Source organism: Paramormyrops kingsleyae, chromosome 2, assembly GCF_048594095.1.
Source record: "Paramormyrops kingsleyae isolate MSU_618 chromosome 2, PKINGS_0.4, whole genome shotgun sequence".
NCBI lineage: Eukaryota > Metazoa > Chordata > Actinopteri > Osteoglossiformes > Mormyridae > Paramormyrops > Paramormyrops kingsleyae.
Genome location: NC_132798.1, coordinates 39,043,746 through 39,060,962, shown reverse-complemented (window position 1 = coordinate 39,060,962; position 17,217 = coordinate 39,043,746). Strand labels below are relative to the sequence as shown.

Sequence of the window (17,217 nt, the reverse complement as noted above, 5' to 3'; positions counted from 1 at the left end):
GATGTTGCATGTAAATGTATTAAATTGTGAACTGAAGATTGTGTAAAGGGTGGGAACATTTTTGACTGATGGCATATAGGTGAAGCATAGCTGTGTCCTGTCATTTAAATTTCTGGCATTGTTTAAAATGCTAGTCTGTAAGACCCAGGAGTTAATGCAATTGTTTAGGAATAACACTGGTAAAGTCTGGTAAATAAGACTGGTAAAGTCTAGCCAGTAGTAGTATTGTTCCATGTAGTATTGTTCTTAAATATTTAATGATAATGGCTTTGTTTGGAATTAATTTAATCTGTAGTTGCAAAGGGATATTTCCTACTGCAAAGTATGCTTTTAAAAGTTCTTTAATTTTTTTTTTAATTATGGTAGTGAGGACCTTTTATTCCTGAACCAAGTAGGATGACTGCAGTATTCAGAATGAGATTCTTCTACCATAAGTCAGACGATGCCTGCTGAAACTTTACTAGCCTATTATGAATATTAATAGGAAAGCACTTTTCTGAAGCTTGGTCCTCAGCTGCCTGTGTTCCTTGGTTCTGCAAGACCTTGAGTTTCATTAGCAAAGGATAATATCAGATTGTTCACATGGTGATGACAGGCAATGCAGCTGGTAGCAAAATTCTCTTGTGCCCTAATGGTGGAATGACTGCCTGCATCCCCAGGAGGGCGCTACATTGAGGTGTTCTGCACCAGCTCCAGCAAGAAAGAGTCTCGGCCAGGGACTATGCATGCCCAGCAGCGCAACTTCCAGCGGGAGCTAAGGGAGGATGAGGAAGAGGAAGATGTGTCTGAGTCAGGCAGGCTTTTCATCCGGAACCTGCCGTACACCTGCACTGAGCAGGAGCTGTCTGACATCTTCACTAAGTATGGTATGTTGCCATGGTAACCATTGTGTTGTGTAAATTGTTGTCTTTGTGAATTGCTTCAGTTAACAACTTTTACACAGAAAATCATCCCAATCATCCAGTGTGTCTCCATGATGTGGTAGTAATGGTGAGATGTTTTGTCCTGCAGTGTTTAAGACGCAGTTTATTCTCATTTTCCGTCCGTCCCCCTAACCTTGTTTTTCTAAGGTCCCCTGTCAGAGATCCACTTCCCTATTGACAGCCTGACCAAGAAACCCAAGGGTTTCGCCTTCGTCACCTACATGATTCCGGAGGATGCCGTCCACGCCCTTGCCGAAATGGATGGCCATGTTTTCCAGGTGGGCCTATCTTGGAAATATTGTGTCATACTTTCTAATTTCTGTTGTGGTATTCTTTCACAGGGCAGCTTGCAAATTGTATAGAGTAGTGTTCATATGGAGCATTGCTCATAGACATAATAGTAAGTAGTATGAAGCTTTTTGCTGGCAAGATAGTAGATGAGATCATAGTATTAATGATAATTCAAGAGGCTGCATGCCCTGTGATCTTATGGCTTGTGAATCTCAGGGCCGCATGCTACACATCATGCCTTCCACTATGAAGAAGGAGAACCAGAATTCAGGCCCCTTGGGTCCTGGCTCCTCCTCGTACAAAAACCAGAGGGATGCCAAGCAAAAGGCAGCCAGTAGCAGGTGGGTACTCTCTCCATGGCAATGCACGTGCTAGCTCCAAGTTAATTTCATTGCCGCCTTTGAAGGGATGCTTCTGTAGGGATCTTGACTTTTTGCTAAGAAAACAGTAATGTTGGTGTCCTTGTTTTTAAAGTCTTTTTTTTCTGGTGCACTCAGCTCCCACAACTGGAACACGCTGTTTCTGGGCACTAGTGCAGTAGCAGATGTCATTGCTGAGAAGTACAACACATCCAAAAGCCAAGTTCTCAATCATGTGAGTGAAAATTTTTTTTTGTGACATTAAAGTCCAGAAGTGTCGCATGATATGCAGGCTGTGCGTGAGTGAACCATCAGCATGCCCTCTGTCATTTAAACGTGATCCTGCTCTTCAGGAGTCTCAGGGCAGTCTGGCTGTGAGGATGGCCCTGGGTGAGACGCAGATCGTCCAGGAAACACGGCAGTTTCTACTGGAAAATCAAATCTGTCTGGACTCCTTCAGTCAGGTAGGGGTTTGTCATATGTAATAACATCTCTGGTAATAGATTTTTCACCTGTTCTTTTATGTAATTTTCTCTGTTTGGTCTATTGTGGTTGCCCTTAGAGTGGTGATATTGTACGTTACATTTTGCTTTCCAGTAGCCTAACTTGTAGTGGTTTTGTATAGAAGACTAATTCAACTGAACAGAATTGCCTGTCTTCTACCTTTGACGGCTTGTCTCGTCAGTTATGTCTGTGCTTGTGTCTGTGTTTGGCTGCTGTCCCTTTGTAGGCCTCGGGCTCCCGCAGTAATACGGTCCTGCTTGTGAAGAACCTTCCGGCAGGGGTCCAGGCTGCTGAGCTGGAAGCCCTCTTCTCCCCTCATGGCTCGCTTGGGCGTGTACTCCTGCCCCCATCGGGACTCACTGCCATCGTGGAGTTCCTGGAGCCTACAGAGGCTAAAAAGGCCTTTACCAGGCTAGCCTACACCAAGGTGTGTCCCACAGGCTATGTGTGAGAGGGGAGGGGAGACTATGGGTATCATCATGTCTGCACTTTTTAGACCTGAAGGCTGAAGGTGAAAGGTTAAGGTCATAGAACATAATGAATCCTAAAAATGTGCTTTAAGAGCTGTTAAACAAAGAGCTTTTAAATTTAATTCTAATTAATATTAAAAAATGGTTCCCTCTTGATTGGTGTATTTGATGCCCTTAATCGGGGTGCTTGTGCGTATTTGCTGAGCAGATTCACAGTGCAGGTTAAACACTCTAACACTCTGGTTACACATCAGCTCTTGACCCTTTCATTCTCTCTCTCTCTCTGGCTCATGTCATGTGCTTCACATCTTTGACTCGCATCACATTACTTCCTTTTCTCCAGTTTCAGCATGTTCCGCTGTATTTGGAATGGGCTCCCATGGGGGTCTTCTCCGCACCTCCACCGGACAGGGCTGAGAGGCCTTCTGCGGAAACTGACCCAGGTAACTCAAAGCTCTTTTATTTACCGCTAGCCTGGGAGAGCCATCTAGCTTTAGCATCGGTAAGGAGCACAACTTTTATTTCTCTCTTCATGCTTGTTCCATATTTAGTCTTTTCCTGTCAATAAAGTATGTAAACCATCCATGTAGCAAATCAATATGTTTTGCAATGCCAATAATAAGATTTTCATAAAACCCTCTTCTTGCTTACTGTTAAAGGGAATGGGGTTAAAGGCAAAAAACACGCACATACATTTTTTTTTTTTTGCATTATTCAGTCCCTCCATCTCAGGACCAAAGCCTATCCCAAGAGGAGAGTAGTGAGGATGAGGAGGAGAGTTTGCCAGGCTGCACACTCTTCATTAAGAACCTGAACTTCCACACCAAAGAGGAGACCTTGGCGGAGGTGGATCCAGAATATGGATGGCATGTGATGTTTTATTAATCAGAATCTCTAAACATGCTGTCCTTCATTGTGTTCTTCCTCTGTTCATAAACAGGTCTTCTCCAAGTGTGGTCCTGTGAGGAGCTGTACCATCTCCAAAAAGAAAGATAAAACAGGTCTGCTCCTCTTTGTGCTGTAGATCACAGCTCGCTATCATGTTCTGAATCACTGCTGTAATTGTCCTCTCCCATGTTAACCTCTCAGGTGTTCTGCTTTCCATGGGTTATGGCTTTGTTGAGTATAAGACCCCCAAGGCAGCACAGAAGGCCCTGAGACAGCTTCAGGTACCTGAGTTCTACCTGCTGTCATTGGTCCAAGGTCATTATTGGCTGTGCGTTTAATTCAGAATGCCACTTCATCTGGGTTTAATTTTTAATGTAAATTTATTTTCAACGTGACATATTAGTAATCAAAATGTATTTAAGACTATTGTGTCTAACATTTTCAAGGGAAAGAAAATACTGCATTATGATTTATTGGTCTTCTGCCTAAGATAAACTGCAATATTGAATGACATCTGGATTTTGACACAAGTTGACTTGTGCATTTCTGTGTTATCTAGTTCATTATGTTGGCTGACACAAATGTCTAAAGTGCATATTCAAACTGTTAATGCCTTTCGATTTAACCGCCAGTGTTTTCCATTGGTCCATGGCTCAGTACTGAGCATGAGCAGCCTCTAGTGGCCCGTGGGACTACGGGGCAGGTATATGCGGTTCAGCCTGTAATGTAATAACTAAAGAAATATGGGATAATTCATGTCTTGTATTGGCATGGAGTCTGGTTTTGTATAAAGGTATACACAGAATGTAAATGTGCTCTGCTGTGAGTACTGTAAAATTGTGTTATTATGTACATTTCACCTGCTCAGTCTTCCATGGTCATGTTAAGAGTAATGGTTGTGTTTTGAGTAAGCTCCCCACAGATGTAGTGGTGAGGTGTCTTGGTTCAGTGTGACCTGTAACTAGTCTCTCTCCCCCCCCCACCCCACCAGCACTGCATGGTGGATGAGCATCAGCTGGAGCTGAAGCTTTCCGAAAGGGTCAACAGGTAAGTGGGCCCCTTGCCCATGCCTATGCCCCTCGTAGGCCTGGCAGACTCACACCCCCAGCACTTCACCCCCACCCCCCCCACCTGCCTGTCCATGCTGTGAGCCTTTGCCCTGCCCCCCCTCCCCCAGGTCTGTCCCACCAAGCTCCCAAAAGAAGCAGGCGGCCAAAAAGCAGACCAGCTCCAAGATCCTGGTCCGGAACATCCCCTTCCAGGCCACAGCTAAGGAGCTGCGAGAGCTCTTCGGGTAAGCCCCCCCGCACTTCATTTTCTCCATTCTGGTGCCCTGCATGCACCTGGGCTGCAACAGCAAGTGGCTTCTGTTTTTGGAATATGACCATGTATGTTGCAATTCTACAATAAGCCCACAAGGGGGACTCGGGTTACTGTTTGTGTGCACTGTGGAAGAACTTCCTGCCCTGGGAAATGTGATGAAGACAGAGTAAAAGCATAAATGTATAAGGTGTGGCATACATACATTTTACTAGGAATCTAGGTTTAATGTTTTGCACATTATTATTACTATAGTAATATTAATAACATTTATTTTTGTAAATACCTGAAATAATTTACAGTTTACAAAGCAAAAGGAGTACCAGATGAGTGTTTGAGAACTAAAAAATGTCTTTGAATGTTGGGTTCCACAATAGTGCCACCTTTGACCTGAAAACAGCTTCACAAACCGGAGGCAATTAGTTAACAAATTTCAGCAGGGAATCATAGAACTTTTTTTGCAGGTTTGTTTTGGGTTGCTACCTTGTTGATGAATGATCCTGATGGCTGTAATCCTTATGGCTATAAACGCCACCCCAGCAGTTCCTAGTCAAACGAAAAGTACCTACCCTGGAGTAGGGATTAAAAATGGTTCAGAAATGACAATTGGGCCTAGTTCCTGTGGAGGGAATGCAACAGAAGTTGCTGGTTCCTGAAAAGTTCCTGCGGTGGCAAAGGGCCTATGGACAATGAACAACTCATTAACCATAAGATCAAAGTGTCTACCATTTAAATCATAGATAATGATGGTTTCAAGCAGGCTTAGTCAAACTATTGACTAGAGCTGCAATGATTCATCAAGTAACTCGAATATCTCGATTACAAAAAATCCTCGATGCAAATTCTTTGCTTCGATGCTTCGTGTAATCCGCACGACTGTGTACTGCTTAGTAATCACTGTGTTTCACCCGGAGGATTATTACTGTCGCACAGTGTGCTTGCGCTGCATTACATGTAGCAGGTTTGATCTGATGGCGCGATGGAGGAAGACAGAGAAAATAGCAAGGAAAATCAGAGAAAGAGACGAAAAATGTCTAAAGTTTGGGACCATTTCAAACAAAAGAAAAGCGAAAATACTGTACAGTGTATCCATTGTAAAACTGAATTAGCTTACCACAATAACAAAACGTTGATGATTCAACAACTCAACAGAAAGCACCCAGTCTATGCATCCAGTCCACAGAGTGGAACCAATACAAGATAAGCATGAGCGTTTCACTCATATTTGCGGCTAAAAATAGACCTGCGATAGAAACGTATTTATGGGCATATGTGTGAATAAAAAAGTATAACAAGATTCAGCCCAAGCAACCCCTATTTTTCCTCAACAAAAACACTAATAACACAACAGCAGTGAAAATCGCTACTAAACCTTTACTGTACTGTACAAACCAGCTGTTCAACAAGCTGAAAGGTGAAGATAAGCGATGTTTTCAGCTGCTCATATCCACTGCCGTTTGTCTTCCACATCAGCAAAGCTACAGTAAAACCATACAAGTTAAAATAGAAGCTGTTTGTATGCAGATAAATTGTTAGCTTAGTTTGACACAATATTTAAATTTGGCAACTTGCAGCAGGCTGACAGCAGCCGTCACACTTTGTCGCAGTGATACCTGCAGCATGCAGGGGTCAGTCTAAAGGGTGTACTCAACTAGATCTATTTCAAGGCTTTAGTAATATTATTTTGCAGATTTAGATTAATATGAATAATATGACACAATTATAATATAAATAATATAATATAAATATAATATAAAAATTACCCACCCACCCCCTATCCCAAGAGCCTTGGGCCAGTAAAACTCTGAGACACTGAATTATTATTATTTCTTCTCTTTTTCAGTAAATCACAGTGTCTTATGGACAGCTTTGTTCGGGCAGCTTCACCATGTTCAGTTCAGCAAGCTGCTGAGTTGACAGACAGCATTTTGAGCAATGTGCTCACTCACATTCACTTACACACACATGAACATGTACACACCATTTCTACCTCATCCAGGACATACAATCCTGTCAGAACTTTTTTTATGCCTTCTATAAATGTACAAGAATACAGAGAGTAAAGGCCATTTTAATTTATGCCTTAGTTTAAGATATACGTATATCTTTTTTCAGTAATTTTATTTAACATTATTTTATTTATTTTTGCATTTAAGAAAGTGTTTTCTTTAAAAAAAAAAAAAAAAAAAAACAGCAAATATGTACATAAATGCACTAAATGGGTTTAGTTTTTTTGTCAGTTGTGGTATGGAGTTCAATCATTAAAAATGATCCTAAAAAGGAAACCCATGAGTTGTTCATTTTAAGAGACCTGTCTATTTTTGCTTTTTTGAATAGTTACTATTGCTCTTTAAGACAAAAGTATTTCTTATCCGATTAATCGATGGAATAATCGATAAAATACTCAATTACTAAAATAATCGATAGCTGCAGCCCTACTATTGACTGATCTTAGGTGTGTATATGATGTGGCTGAGCACCTTAATGGTGCTTTGGGCCACACCCAGCTGAGATCTGTGCTGCTATTCTGTTTATGCTTATTTCCAATAGTGCCGTGGGGCTCTACTGAACTGTATTTGAAGCAGCCGAGTGATTAAGTGACTCTGCGGGGGTTGGTGCATGACGGGAGCTTGTGTGTGTGTGTGTGTGTGTGTGTGTGTGAACATTGTGGAGACCTTTTTACTTATAAAAATCTGTAACTGCAATCAAAAAACTAAACTTGTATTTTGTTTGGTTAATTATGGTTAAGGTTTAGGCTGGGTAGGGGTTAATGTCATTGTTGGGATTATGGTTCTTCTCATAGAAATGAATGGACAACTGTCTGTGTGTATGTGTGGATTGTATTTATATTACATTGTGGGGACCAAATGTCCCCCACGGTATGATAAAAACCTGACATTGTGGGGACCATTTTTCGGGTGCCCATAAAGATCTGTGAATGCAATCAAAAATCAAAAAATGCCAAAAGTCTCATCTTTTGTTTGCTTGTTTATAGGTAAGGTTAGGGCTCGGTAAGGGTCATCGGGATTTGAGTTTTCCCCATAGAAATGAATGGACAGCCCCCACAAAGATATAATTACAAACTTGTGTGTGTCTGTGTATATCTGTGTGTGTGTGTGGAGGCGAGCCTTGCTCCTGTGCATCCTCATGTGTGTGTGTATTTACACTGAAGAAGTTTATGACGCTCCCTATCTCCTGAGTGACTGGTGAAGGAGGTGCCTGCTGCAGAGGCGCCCATGCTTCGTCATCTTTATGTGGCACGCCTGGCTGCACACGGCGCTGATGGGCCTGATGGGTAATGGATGGAGCCAATGCAGTGTCGAGGCAGGTTAATGGGCCTTGGTCCGGGAGGCGGGTCTTTCCTCTATCTAGCGGCTCCTGTTTTTGCTTTAGCCTATGCAGGGGGACTCAGCTACATCCTGCATCTTCATTTTCATCTTTCACCACATTGTTAGGTGTCACTTTTTTATTCATGCCTAATAATAGTTTTTTTTAATTATACACACAAACCGATATGAAAGGTAATTCTTTCCTGATTTTCTGATCCAAACAGTTTTTTTGTTATAAACAGGAACACTGATAACTGGTACTGTGTAAAGCGACACAGGCAGCAATTTTTTGTTGTAACAGCGCAGATGCTTATATCATGTAGGTTTCCTTTGCTATGACAAGAAATTGCTATGCTTCTTAACCTTTACACTGTTATTAAAGTACAAATTAGCCATATAAAGGTTAAAATGCATTTCTTGTCATAACAGCGCAAACGTACATATAAGTACGCGTCTACGCTGTTACAACTGTTTTACAGCTAATTCATCCTTGCGTACCAGTTATCTGTATCCCTGGTTATAAGACATGTCATTTATTGGGTAGTATGGTTTATGTAAGCTGCACTTGAGTGGACCTCTGGACCAGGCTCCCTCAGTGCTAGTTCTGATTATGCAACCTGTATGCTGACTTTGCAGCTGTAAGCCACTCAGAGTTGCAGAAATTTTTCGAAGATTATGAGTCATCGCTAATATGGAGAAATTGGTGCACCTAGACAACAACAAGGGGAAAACTGATTTACAGAGGATGGGGGTAGCCTGCAGTGTCCAATTGGAACCAGCAGGGGGCAGTGGTACTTTCTGGGTCCAGTAAAGGGGTTTATAAAATGTCTGTGTGCTCTGCATTATGGTTTGGCAGTGTTACTGCAGTGTTGGTTTTATTTTTTTAATCGTTCTTAGCCATTGACCAACAGCATGAGCTGTGTCAGTATTTGCATATAGTTTATCTTAATTTTGTTTATGTATAACAGCTTATTCATAAGCTTAGTCATAAATGACTACATAGCATTTTAGTGACATTCTGAAAGTTGAGGTAGCCGACCGTCTGTTTGAAACTGCAAATTTGATTAGTGGTCTAAAAACATTAAATAGATAGTTAATCTACCTAGGATTTTCTGCCATGGTTGGGTCCTGCCCTCTCTTCTCTGCACAGGTTGTCTCGCTGGTGGCTAGATGTTCTCACAAGTGCTGAGAAGCCTCAGGCAGGGCAGTTGTTCCACTCCTGTTTCCCAAGCTCCTCAAATGCTTCCCAAGCCGAGCACCCCCTGGCTGTGCTTAGCCATGTCACTGTCAATTGGCCTGAGCGTGATCCAGGTCTTTTGGACTCGTTCATTCGTCATTGACTCTGAACACGCTTCCTGACCACAATTCCTCCTCTGTCCCTCAGTTTTGCTTTCCTGACGGCTTTATTCTGGTGTGTCCCTTGCTCTTGTAACATACCTCAGTGTCCCTGCTTTTGATGGACAGATGGATGGAGCTGCTTGCCTGTGTGTGTAGTGGTCCGCTCACCTTGCTCTCTGTGAGGAACCATTTTGTTTGGTTTAGAAATGGCATGTTGGAATCACTGTTGTCCACAAACCACATATTGACTGTATCACTCCCACTTCGCTCTCCCTCTTTCCACCCAACCATTTCGCCCTTTTGGAATGGTGTACTATTAAAAGTAATATCCTATCAAGCAAAGGATTTTATGACATAGACTGAGCAGCGCAAACGGCTCAGTTGGTTTTTGGAAGGCGGCTGCCGAGTCTGTTGCGCTTAGAAATGTGAGCGTGGATACTGCAGGGTCTGCAGCTGACTTTTGTCTCATTGGCTTGGGCTTTATTTGTGCTCAGCTTCACTGTCCTGATGATTGTATTAGTTTTGTGTATTAAGAGTTTATTCATACCATTTAAATGCCTGGGAGGGTATTAAAATGAACACGACTGAAAGAAATTTAGTGTCTAAACGAAGCGTGTTATGGTATGTGCGGTAGAGAGAGCTCAGAACTTTACTCATCAAATTAGCGAAAATGCAGATAGTTATCTGATGAACTGGAATATTCTTCCTTATTATATAGACAGCACCATGGAAAGAGTGCTTGTGTGGGTAAATGAAAGAGGCTACCAAAGGTAGCTGAATCCAATCTTGTCCTAATGAGAATCCAGTTAAAAATCCATTCGAATGAAGCATGATTCTGTGTCTATCATTTTCAAACAATTACATTCAATTAACATGGCCGCACCGGTTTTAATTGGCTGCAGCAGGATGCAAATTACAGCAGAAGCAGAGAGAGCTGCAGGATCACTGTGGTCCTCTGTGGGGTAGTGCTCTCCCTGCTAAAGCCTTAATAGATGGTATCTTTGTCCTGCTGGATTTCAGGCATGATTGTTATGGAACAATGTAGTTTTTTTTTTAATTTTATTTAAAAAAAATAAAAAATAAAAGGTGCATAAGATTATGATGGCTGAATATGATCTTTAATCTTTAACTGAAAGTGTTCTGAGTTTGCTTGTATGTGTCATTTTAGTGGACATGCTGTGGCATGTCTGATAGATAATGGATCAAAATACATGCATGTGTTAGGATTAAACTGTAAATTAGTAAATGCTAATATGCAAATGTGGGGATTAGGTACTGGCGAGACACACCTGTCCTTACACACAACCAAGCTTAATCCCTAAGAAATATTTCGGCATGTGTACCAATTCTGATGGTTAAAGTGCAGTGGGCCTCAGAGAAGAGCACTCTGGTCTCCAGGCTTTAAACCAGAATGTTCTTTAAAGTGTTTTCATCTATATGAATTCCTTCAAAGAATATGGAATAGTATTTATGTATTGCTAAAAAATTACCAGACACAGTATAAACCGGAAAGGTGTGTGTTCTCAAACATAATTCTGAATAGCACAAATCCTAGTAACAATGCAGTTATTGAAGGAGTTTAAATGTTTTAATAGAGAGAAATTACAGTTTGGGTGGTATTAACCCACAGGGTGAACTTATTATTTAATATGCAATCCCAGGAAACAAAAAAGTAAAAATGTATCAGAATAGGCATGAACAGCATAATGAAAATCTGGGGTTAAATGTGTAAAATTACATATGTAAAGTGTGAAGTATTTTAATTGGTTAGAGATCGAGAGCAGTAGATATCAAGGGATAATCAGCCTACTAATGAAAAAAGAATAGATTCTTAGATTTCTCTTAAGATTTACTTGCGCACACTGGTAGGTGCAATTATAAGTTGCCTTATAGCAGTCTGATATTTCAATAACGCATCCTCCCTTGTGACGTACATTAGACTTGAGTAATTTAAAAACTGTTCATTTTATATCAGGTATGTTTTAAATATTGTAGCTGTAATGAATGCAGTTGAGAAAGATTTATCATCTTATTAAAAATGTTAAATATCTGAATTGTCCATCCCTTCATCGATCTTCTAACTGCCTATTCTGGTCAGGCATGTGGTCATCCAAATATCAGTCATTTTAAAATTAATAACTATATATAAAATGTTGGATGTCTGGTTCATAGATTTTCTGTTCCAATATGTTTTCTTCTGTTTTGTGTTAAAATACATTATAAAATAAAAATATAAAATCTGGTGTGAGTAAAGACTTTTTTTTAACAGCTTGTATAAAGTCTGTATGTGCAGATTAACAGTAGACACTTAAGTTGGAAGCATTTTTAATGTGCTGTTCCATTGTAATTCTGTCCCTGTGGCTTGTATATATTCCAGACACCCCCTCACCAGCCCATGGTAGCATGACATTTCCTGAGATTAACACCCAGACAAAAGTCAGCGTCAAAAGTTAATCCTAAAAGCTGTCTCTAAACAGCCCCCCCCCCCACCCCTCATTCACCCGCTGCCTTCTTGTTAAGTGGGTCTGGAAGCACTATCCAGTGCCAGAATGTATTTCTGCAATGTGAGCCACCCCAGGGATGATGTCACAGCCTGATGTCAGTAGATGCAACGTATCCATTGGTGGAGGGCTGCCTCTGGTACTCCTATGCTTCCTGTCAGTCTCACTCTGCACTTCCCTGCCAAGTTCTGACCTGTAGGGAATGTGCCCTACTGTGGAAGCTTATTAACAGGATTGCTGTGATTGGGGGGGGGGGGGGCTTGCCTCTAGGGTGAGTGGGGGGATTCTGCTCTTTACTAACCTCTTTCTACAGTACAAGTCTGTCCCCTGCAAGTGTTTGAGGAAAGTATAAAGGTCTGATTTGGAAATAAAAATTAAACTTTTTAAATCAGGAGATGCTTCTGTAAATGCCATGCGGCTGTCAAGAGTGAAATTTCTATTTCTGGAACTCTGGAAGATGACAATAGTCAGAAGTTTCACACAGCCTAAATTGACAACTGAAATGCAGCCAGGACACGCAAGCCCTGTGAGGGTACCATACAGGCATAGCCACCCGGGAATGGAAATTCTCTAAACATCTCTTTCTGTACAAAGAACCATGTCTCAGAGAAGTAGTTCCTCACTGGAGATAAGACCAACCAAGACGGCAATTTAGAATTATGTGTTTTGTTACTTTTGGAAATTCTATCTGCAAATAATTCAATGCAGCAGCTATTATTATGCATGGCCCAATAAACAACCTTCTGATTGGCTAATCAAATATGCTATGGGGTGTCAGTGCCTTAGTGCTGGTTAGCGATGTGCTAAATCAGATCTCTCCTCAGTATGCAATAAACGGTCTCTGTCTGTCCTTCGCCATTTGTCGTAGTTCTCACTCTTATGAGCCGCGACAGTAAAGTAAGCAGGTAATTTTGGCATAAACATCACATTATGTTCTGTGGAACTTCACTTGGGACCCATGTGAAATAACTGCCATGTGTGATTTCGGAGTAATCAGGTTATGCTGACCAGCAGGTGAATGCATTACCCCAAGCTGATATATTATGTAGGTGAGCTTGTGTCTTATCTATTTTCCAGGACTTTTGGGGAGCTTAAGACTGTCAGGCTGCCCAAGAAAATGAGTGGGACGGGATCGCACCGCGGCTTTGGCTTTGTGGACTTCCTCACCAAGCAGGATGCCAAGGTAAGCTCCTTGCCTGTTAGTGTCCCCACGCTGATGGGAGGCTGTCCCCAGACTGGGCCTCTAGCCTGACACGGCCCCTCTGTCGGCCTGAGTTGTTGACACCCAGGGTGCCTTGACCCACAGTAATAGTTGGGTGAGGCTTGCTGGGGGGTGTGGGCCCTTTCAGCACTGCCGTGGGGCCCTTTCAGCACTGCCGTGGGGCCCTTTCGGCACTGCTGTGGGGCCCTATAAGCACTGCCATGGGGCCCTTTCAGTGTCCTGTCTCTGCTCTCAGCTCTCGTGCCCATCAGACCACTAGTGCAGCGAGGATTTCTGCTCTTTCCAGTCTCTCCTGCCTCCTGCAGCTATGAGAGATACTCATTTGCTGTTTTTCATCTTTGTTCTGCTGTGTGTCTGCCCCCCTCACTCCTGACCTGTTTGTCTTCCATCTCCTCTCTAAAGCTGGCCTCTGTTGCTCCCTATCAATGATTCTCACTCTTTTTTTTCCAATTTTCTCAGGACCCAGCTGTCTTGCTGTACCCCCTCTGGTCTCTTTCGGCCTGATCATGGTCCTAATGACAGAGTGTAACGACTGCCCCACCTCCCCCCCCCAGCCATGCAATGTACCCCAACCATTACAAGATCACACCTCTCCTGGGGTCCTGCTTTGTCAACTGGCAGCGTCCTGAGCTGCTGCACGTGCACACGCACACTCAGAAAGACACCCGGTCCCGTACACTCACACATGCTCACAGATACACAAATCCCTCCTCGTCCAGCTTCACACGTGTACAGTTATACATATGTATACACAAAATCAGTCTGAGGAAGTGTTAATTTCCATCATCTTGTGGGAGGGGGAATCAAATTTATCGAGAAGTGTGAGGTCTCAGCTGTCAATGAGTATGTAAAGAGTTTGTGTGTGTGTGTGTGTGCTGTTCATAAGAAGTATCTGATGATGTGAAACGTCTCACAAAAAATTTACCTCAGAAGGCCTACGATCAAGAAGTGTTGATTTTCATAAAGCTGGAATGAGTTACAAAGTAATCTCAATGAACTTGGATATTAATCTGTCCCCAAATAGACAAATTGTCTGTAAATGGAGGCAATTTAGTACTGTTGCTACTCTGCCTTGAAGTGGGCGCCCAGCCAAGATGACTCCAAAGATACAATGCAGAATACTCCGAGGGAAAAAAAAAAAAAAAACGTAGTGCAACTGCTAAAGGCTTGAATAAATCATTGGAACTGGTTAAAATTTCTGTGCATGAGTCTACCATATACAAAACATTGAACAGACACGATGTTCGTGGCAGGACACAGTGGAGGAAGTCACTGCTCTCCAAAAATAGTGCTGCTTGCCTGTTTTTACAAAGTTTTACAAAGAACACCTTCACACTACTACAGGGGAAATGTTTAGTTTACTAATGAAACTGAGTTTGAATTGTTTGGCAAGAACATGCCGCACTATATGTGCTGTAAAATGGGCAACGCATAACAACATCAAAATATCCCAACAGTGAAGTACAGTGGAGAGGAGCATCATGATTTTGGGCTGCTTTGCTGCCTCAGGGCCTGGACGGCTTGCCATTGTTAAGGGGAAAATTTTAATTCCCTAGATGATCATAGCATCCTGCAGAATAATACGAGGGTGGCTGTCTGCCAGCCAAAGCTCAGTAGAACTTGGGTATTGCAACAGGACAATGACCCTAAGCATTGCTAAATCTACTGCAGAGTGGTTTGAAAAAGAAAACCTGCCATTTGCAGTGGTCCTGTCAGAGCTTAGAACTTAACCCGAAAAGATGCTGTGGAATGAGAGAGTCGTTCACACCAAACCTAAAAATGTGGCTCAGCTGAAGCAGTTCTGCAAGGAAGAAAGGTCAAAAATTCCTTCAGGTCTGATCTGCAGATACCAGAGGCACTTTTTTGAGGTTATTGGTGCAAAAGGAGGGTTAACTAGTAGCATACTTTTTCTTGTCACTTGTTTAATGTTGGAACTGTATTATAGGCTGTTGCAGTTAGTTCAATGCATAAAGAGGCCTGTTAATTTCAAAGCAATATAATATTTAAATGGGAGTGTTTTACAGCATTGATTTGGTATTAATACTGAGGGACTGAGGCTGCTCTCAGTATTACGGCTAGGTGATATTATCGATAATTGACTGAGACAAGTCTCCCGATGTCGATATCTGACAGTGACTAACCGGAAATTATCGCCTTTGTCAGCAAAGCAGGCTTCTAAGCTCCACACAGAGATAACAAAGATGAATGATTTGTCTTTCAGTTCAGCCTTCAAATAAATGTTTCTGATGCTGTAATTACCGTAATTTTGTGAACTACTGCTTTATATGGTTTTAGATGGTTCATATGTTTTAAATCATAAGTAAATTTTGCCTGCCGATCAGTTGTCTTCTATAGAGGCTAAAAAATAAGGATCAGCATCGCTAAACAGCAACTCTCATGCTTGGCAAGTTTTAAATCCAACTGTTTAGCGGTTTATCTGAAATTTGTTTTGTCATGGCATTTTTCTTTCAACTAAGAAAATTCAAGTGCCCCGTTTGGTTGTTTGTGTGTGTGTGTCTATGCATGGGTGCGAGTCAGATATACATTACATTATTAAATTCAGATATATAGTACATTACTTTAGGTAGGGGCTGGGTATGGGTTAAGGTTGTCATTGTAGTTGGGATTAGGGTTTTGCTCATAGAAATGAATGGATGGTACCCACAAAGATATGAGTACAGGTCTTTGTGTGTATTGGTTTGCATAGATCACCTGAAACTTCCTTACTTTTAGGGACATTGACCTCATATAAGCTCAGTTTTATAAAAATGTGTGAATGCAATCAAAAAAGTAAAAATGTGTTTGGCTGCTTAGGGTTAAGGTTAGGGCTCTGTAGGGGTTAAGGGTGTCATTGTTGGTATGAGGGTTTTGCCCGTAGAAATGAATGGAAGGCCCCCATTTAGATAGGTACACGTGTACTGTATGTGTGGTGGGGATGAATCAATTTTGTATTGCATATTTTTTTTTAGATATTGCACAGCCCTAAATCAAAGTCTGGACTTTGGTATGGATGCACCGTTAGCCTGCTGTAATGCGGGAGGAGGGTGCAAAGTGGCTTGACTTGTTTGTATGTTCCTAACATGGAGCTAGTTATTCATGCAGCCACGCTGTTTGTCCTGCGGACCTGCGGTGGGCGAGTCCACTCGTAGTCAGGTACTTGGTGACCACCTGAGGGCGCTCTCCGTGCCCTGCACAGTGCCACAGGACAGCATCTGCCTTGGCCTATCAGTCTGCGGGCCGGTCGAAGCCTGTCAATAAACACTCTTTGACAAGATAAACAGCAGTCACAATGTGATTTATTTCCCCGTCTGTACATCAGCAGAATCTTGTGGCAGCTGCAAACAGCTGTTTCGGCATGCCGCATTTGCACCTTGTCAGAGGACCCCCCCCCCCATTAGCGCGCGGCACTGTCAGGTTAAATAAACAGCCAGCAGTTTAGGTGGCTAATTGCTGTTTTCTTTAAGTAAAGTGGCACCAAATAGATGCTCATCTGCATGCGTCATGCAGTCGGATTTGCGCCTGGCAACCATACACCGCCCACTGCTGTGGGCACAGGCTGCAGGGTCATAGGAGTGAGAGCCGGGGTGGGGGGTTTAATGACTTGTTCCCAGGAAGTAAGCATGTGATGCAAGCTAGATACTTGCCTACCTGTGTGTGTATGTGTGTGTGCATGTGTGACTGTCAGTCTTTCATTTTGCTAATTATTTTCACTCTCCTCAAATCAGTTGTAATGGTTTTGGCTTTGGAAAAAAAGGCTTAATTGGGGACTATTACTAAAGCAACTCATGTGTGTCTCTATGTGTGACAATCTCATCTCCCCCACAGAAAGCCTTCACCACGCTTTGTCACAGCACACACTTGTATGGCCGCCGTCTGGTGCTGGAGTGGGCCGACACCGAGGAGACACTGGAGGCACTGCGCAGGAAGACTGCCCAGCACTTCCACGGTGAGGGGCCTTCCCTGTGTGCTATGTTCCCTGTGTCACACGTACAAGCATTTCATCAAGGCAGATTACTACACATATGGCATGATCACAAGCATTTGATCATTGTGAATTACATCATGTGTGACA

General features: G+C 42.4%; 1 protein-coding gene across 1 annotated transcript in view; it reads left to right on the top strand.

The window, feature by feature from the left end:
• Window positions 1–17,217, top strand: part of rbm19 (RNA binding motif protein 19) — a 39,512-nt gene that overhangs the window by 10,399 nt on the left and 11,896 nt on the right. The window contains exons 10-23 of the mRNA XM_023845451.2: window positions 660–866; window positions 1,071–1,201; window positions 1,431–1,555; window positions 1,712–1,808; window positions 1,927–2,037; window positions 2,304–2,504; window positions 2,891–2,990; window positions 3,266–3,393; window positions 3,488–3,548; window positions 3,637–3,716; window positions 4,427–4,482; window positions 4,613–4,729; window positions 13,001–13,106; window positions 16,971–17,091. Of these exons, the coding sequence (XP_023701219.1) occupies window positions 660–866; window positions 1,071–1,201; window positions 1,431–1,555; window positions 1,712–1,808; window positions 1,927–2,037; window positions 2,304–2,504; window positions 2,891–2,990; window positions 3,266–3,393; window positions 3,488–3,548; window positions 3,637–3,716; window positions 4,427–4,482; window positions 4,613–4,729; window positions 13,001–13,106; window positions 16,971–17,091 (1,641 nt within the window). The remainder of the gene's footprint in view (window positions 1–659; window positions 867–1,070; window positions 1,202–1,430; window positions 1,556–1,711; window positions 1,809–1,926; window positions 2,038–2,303; window positions 2,505–2,890; window positions 2,991–3,265; window positions 3,394–3,487; window positions 3,549–3,636; window positions 3,717–4,426; window positions 4,483–4,612; window positions 4,730–13,000; window positions 13,107–16,970; window positions 17,092–17,217) is intronic.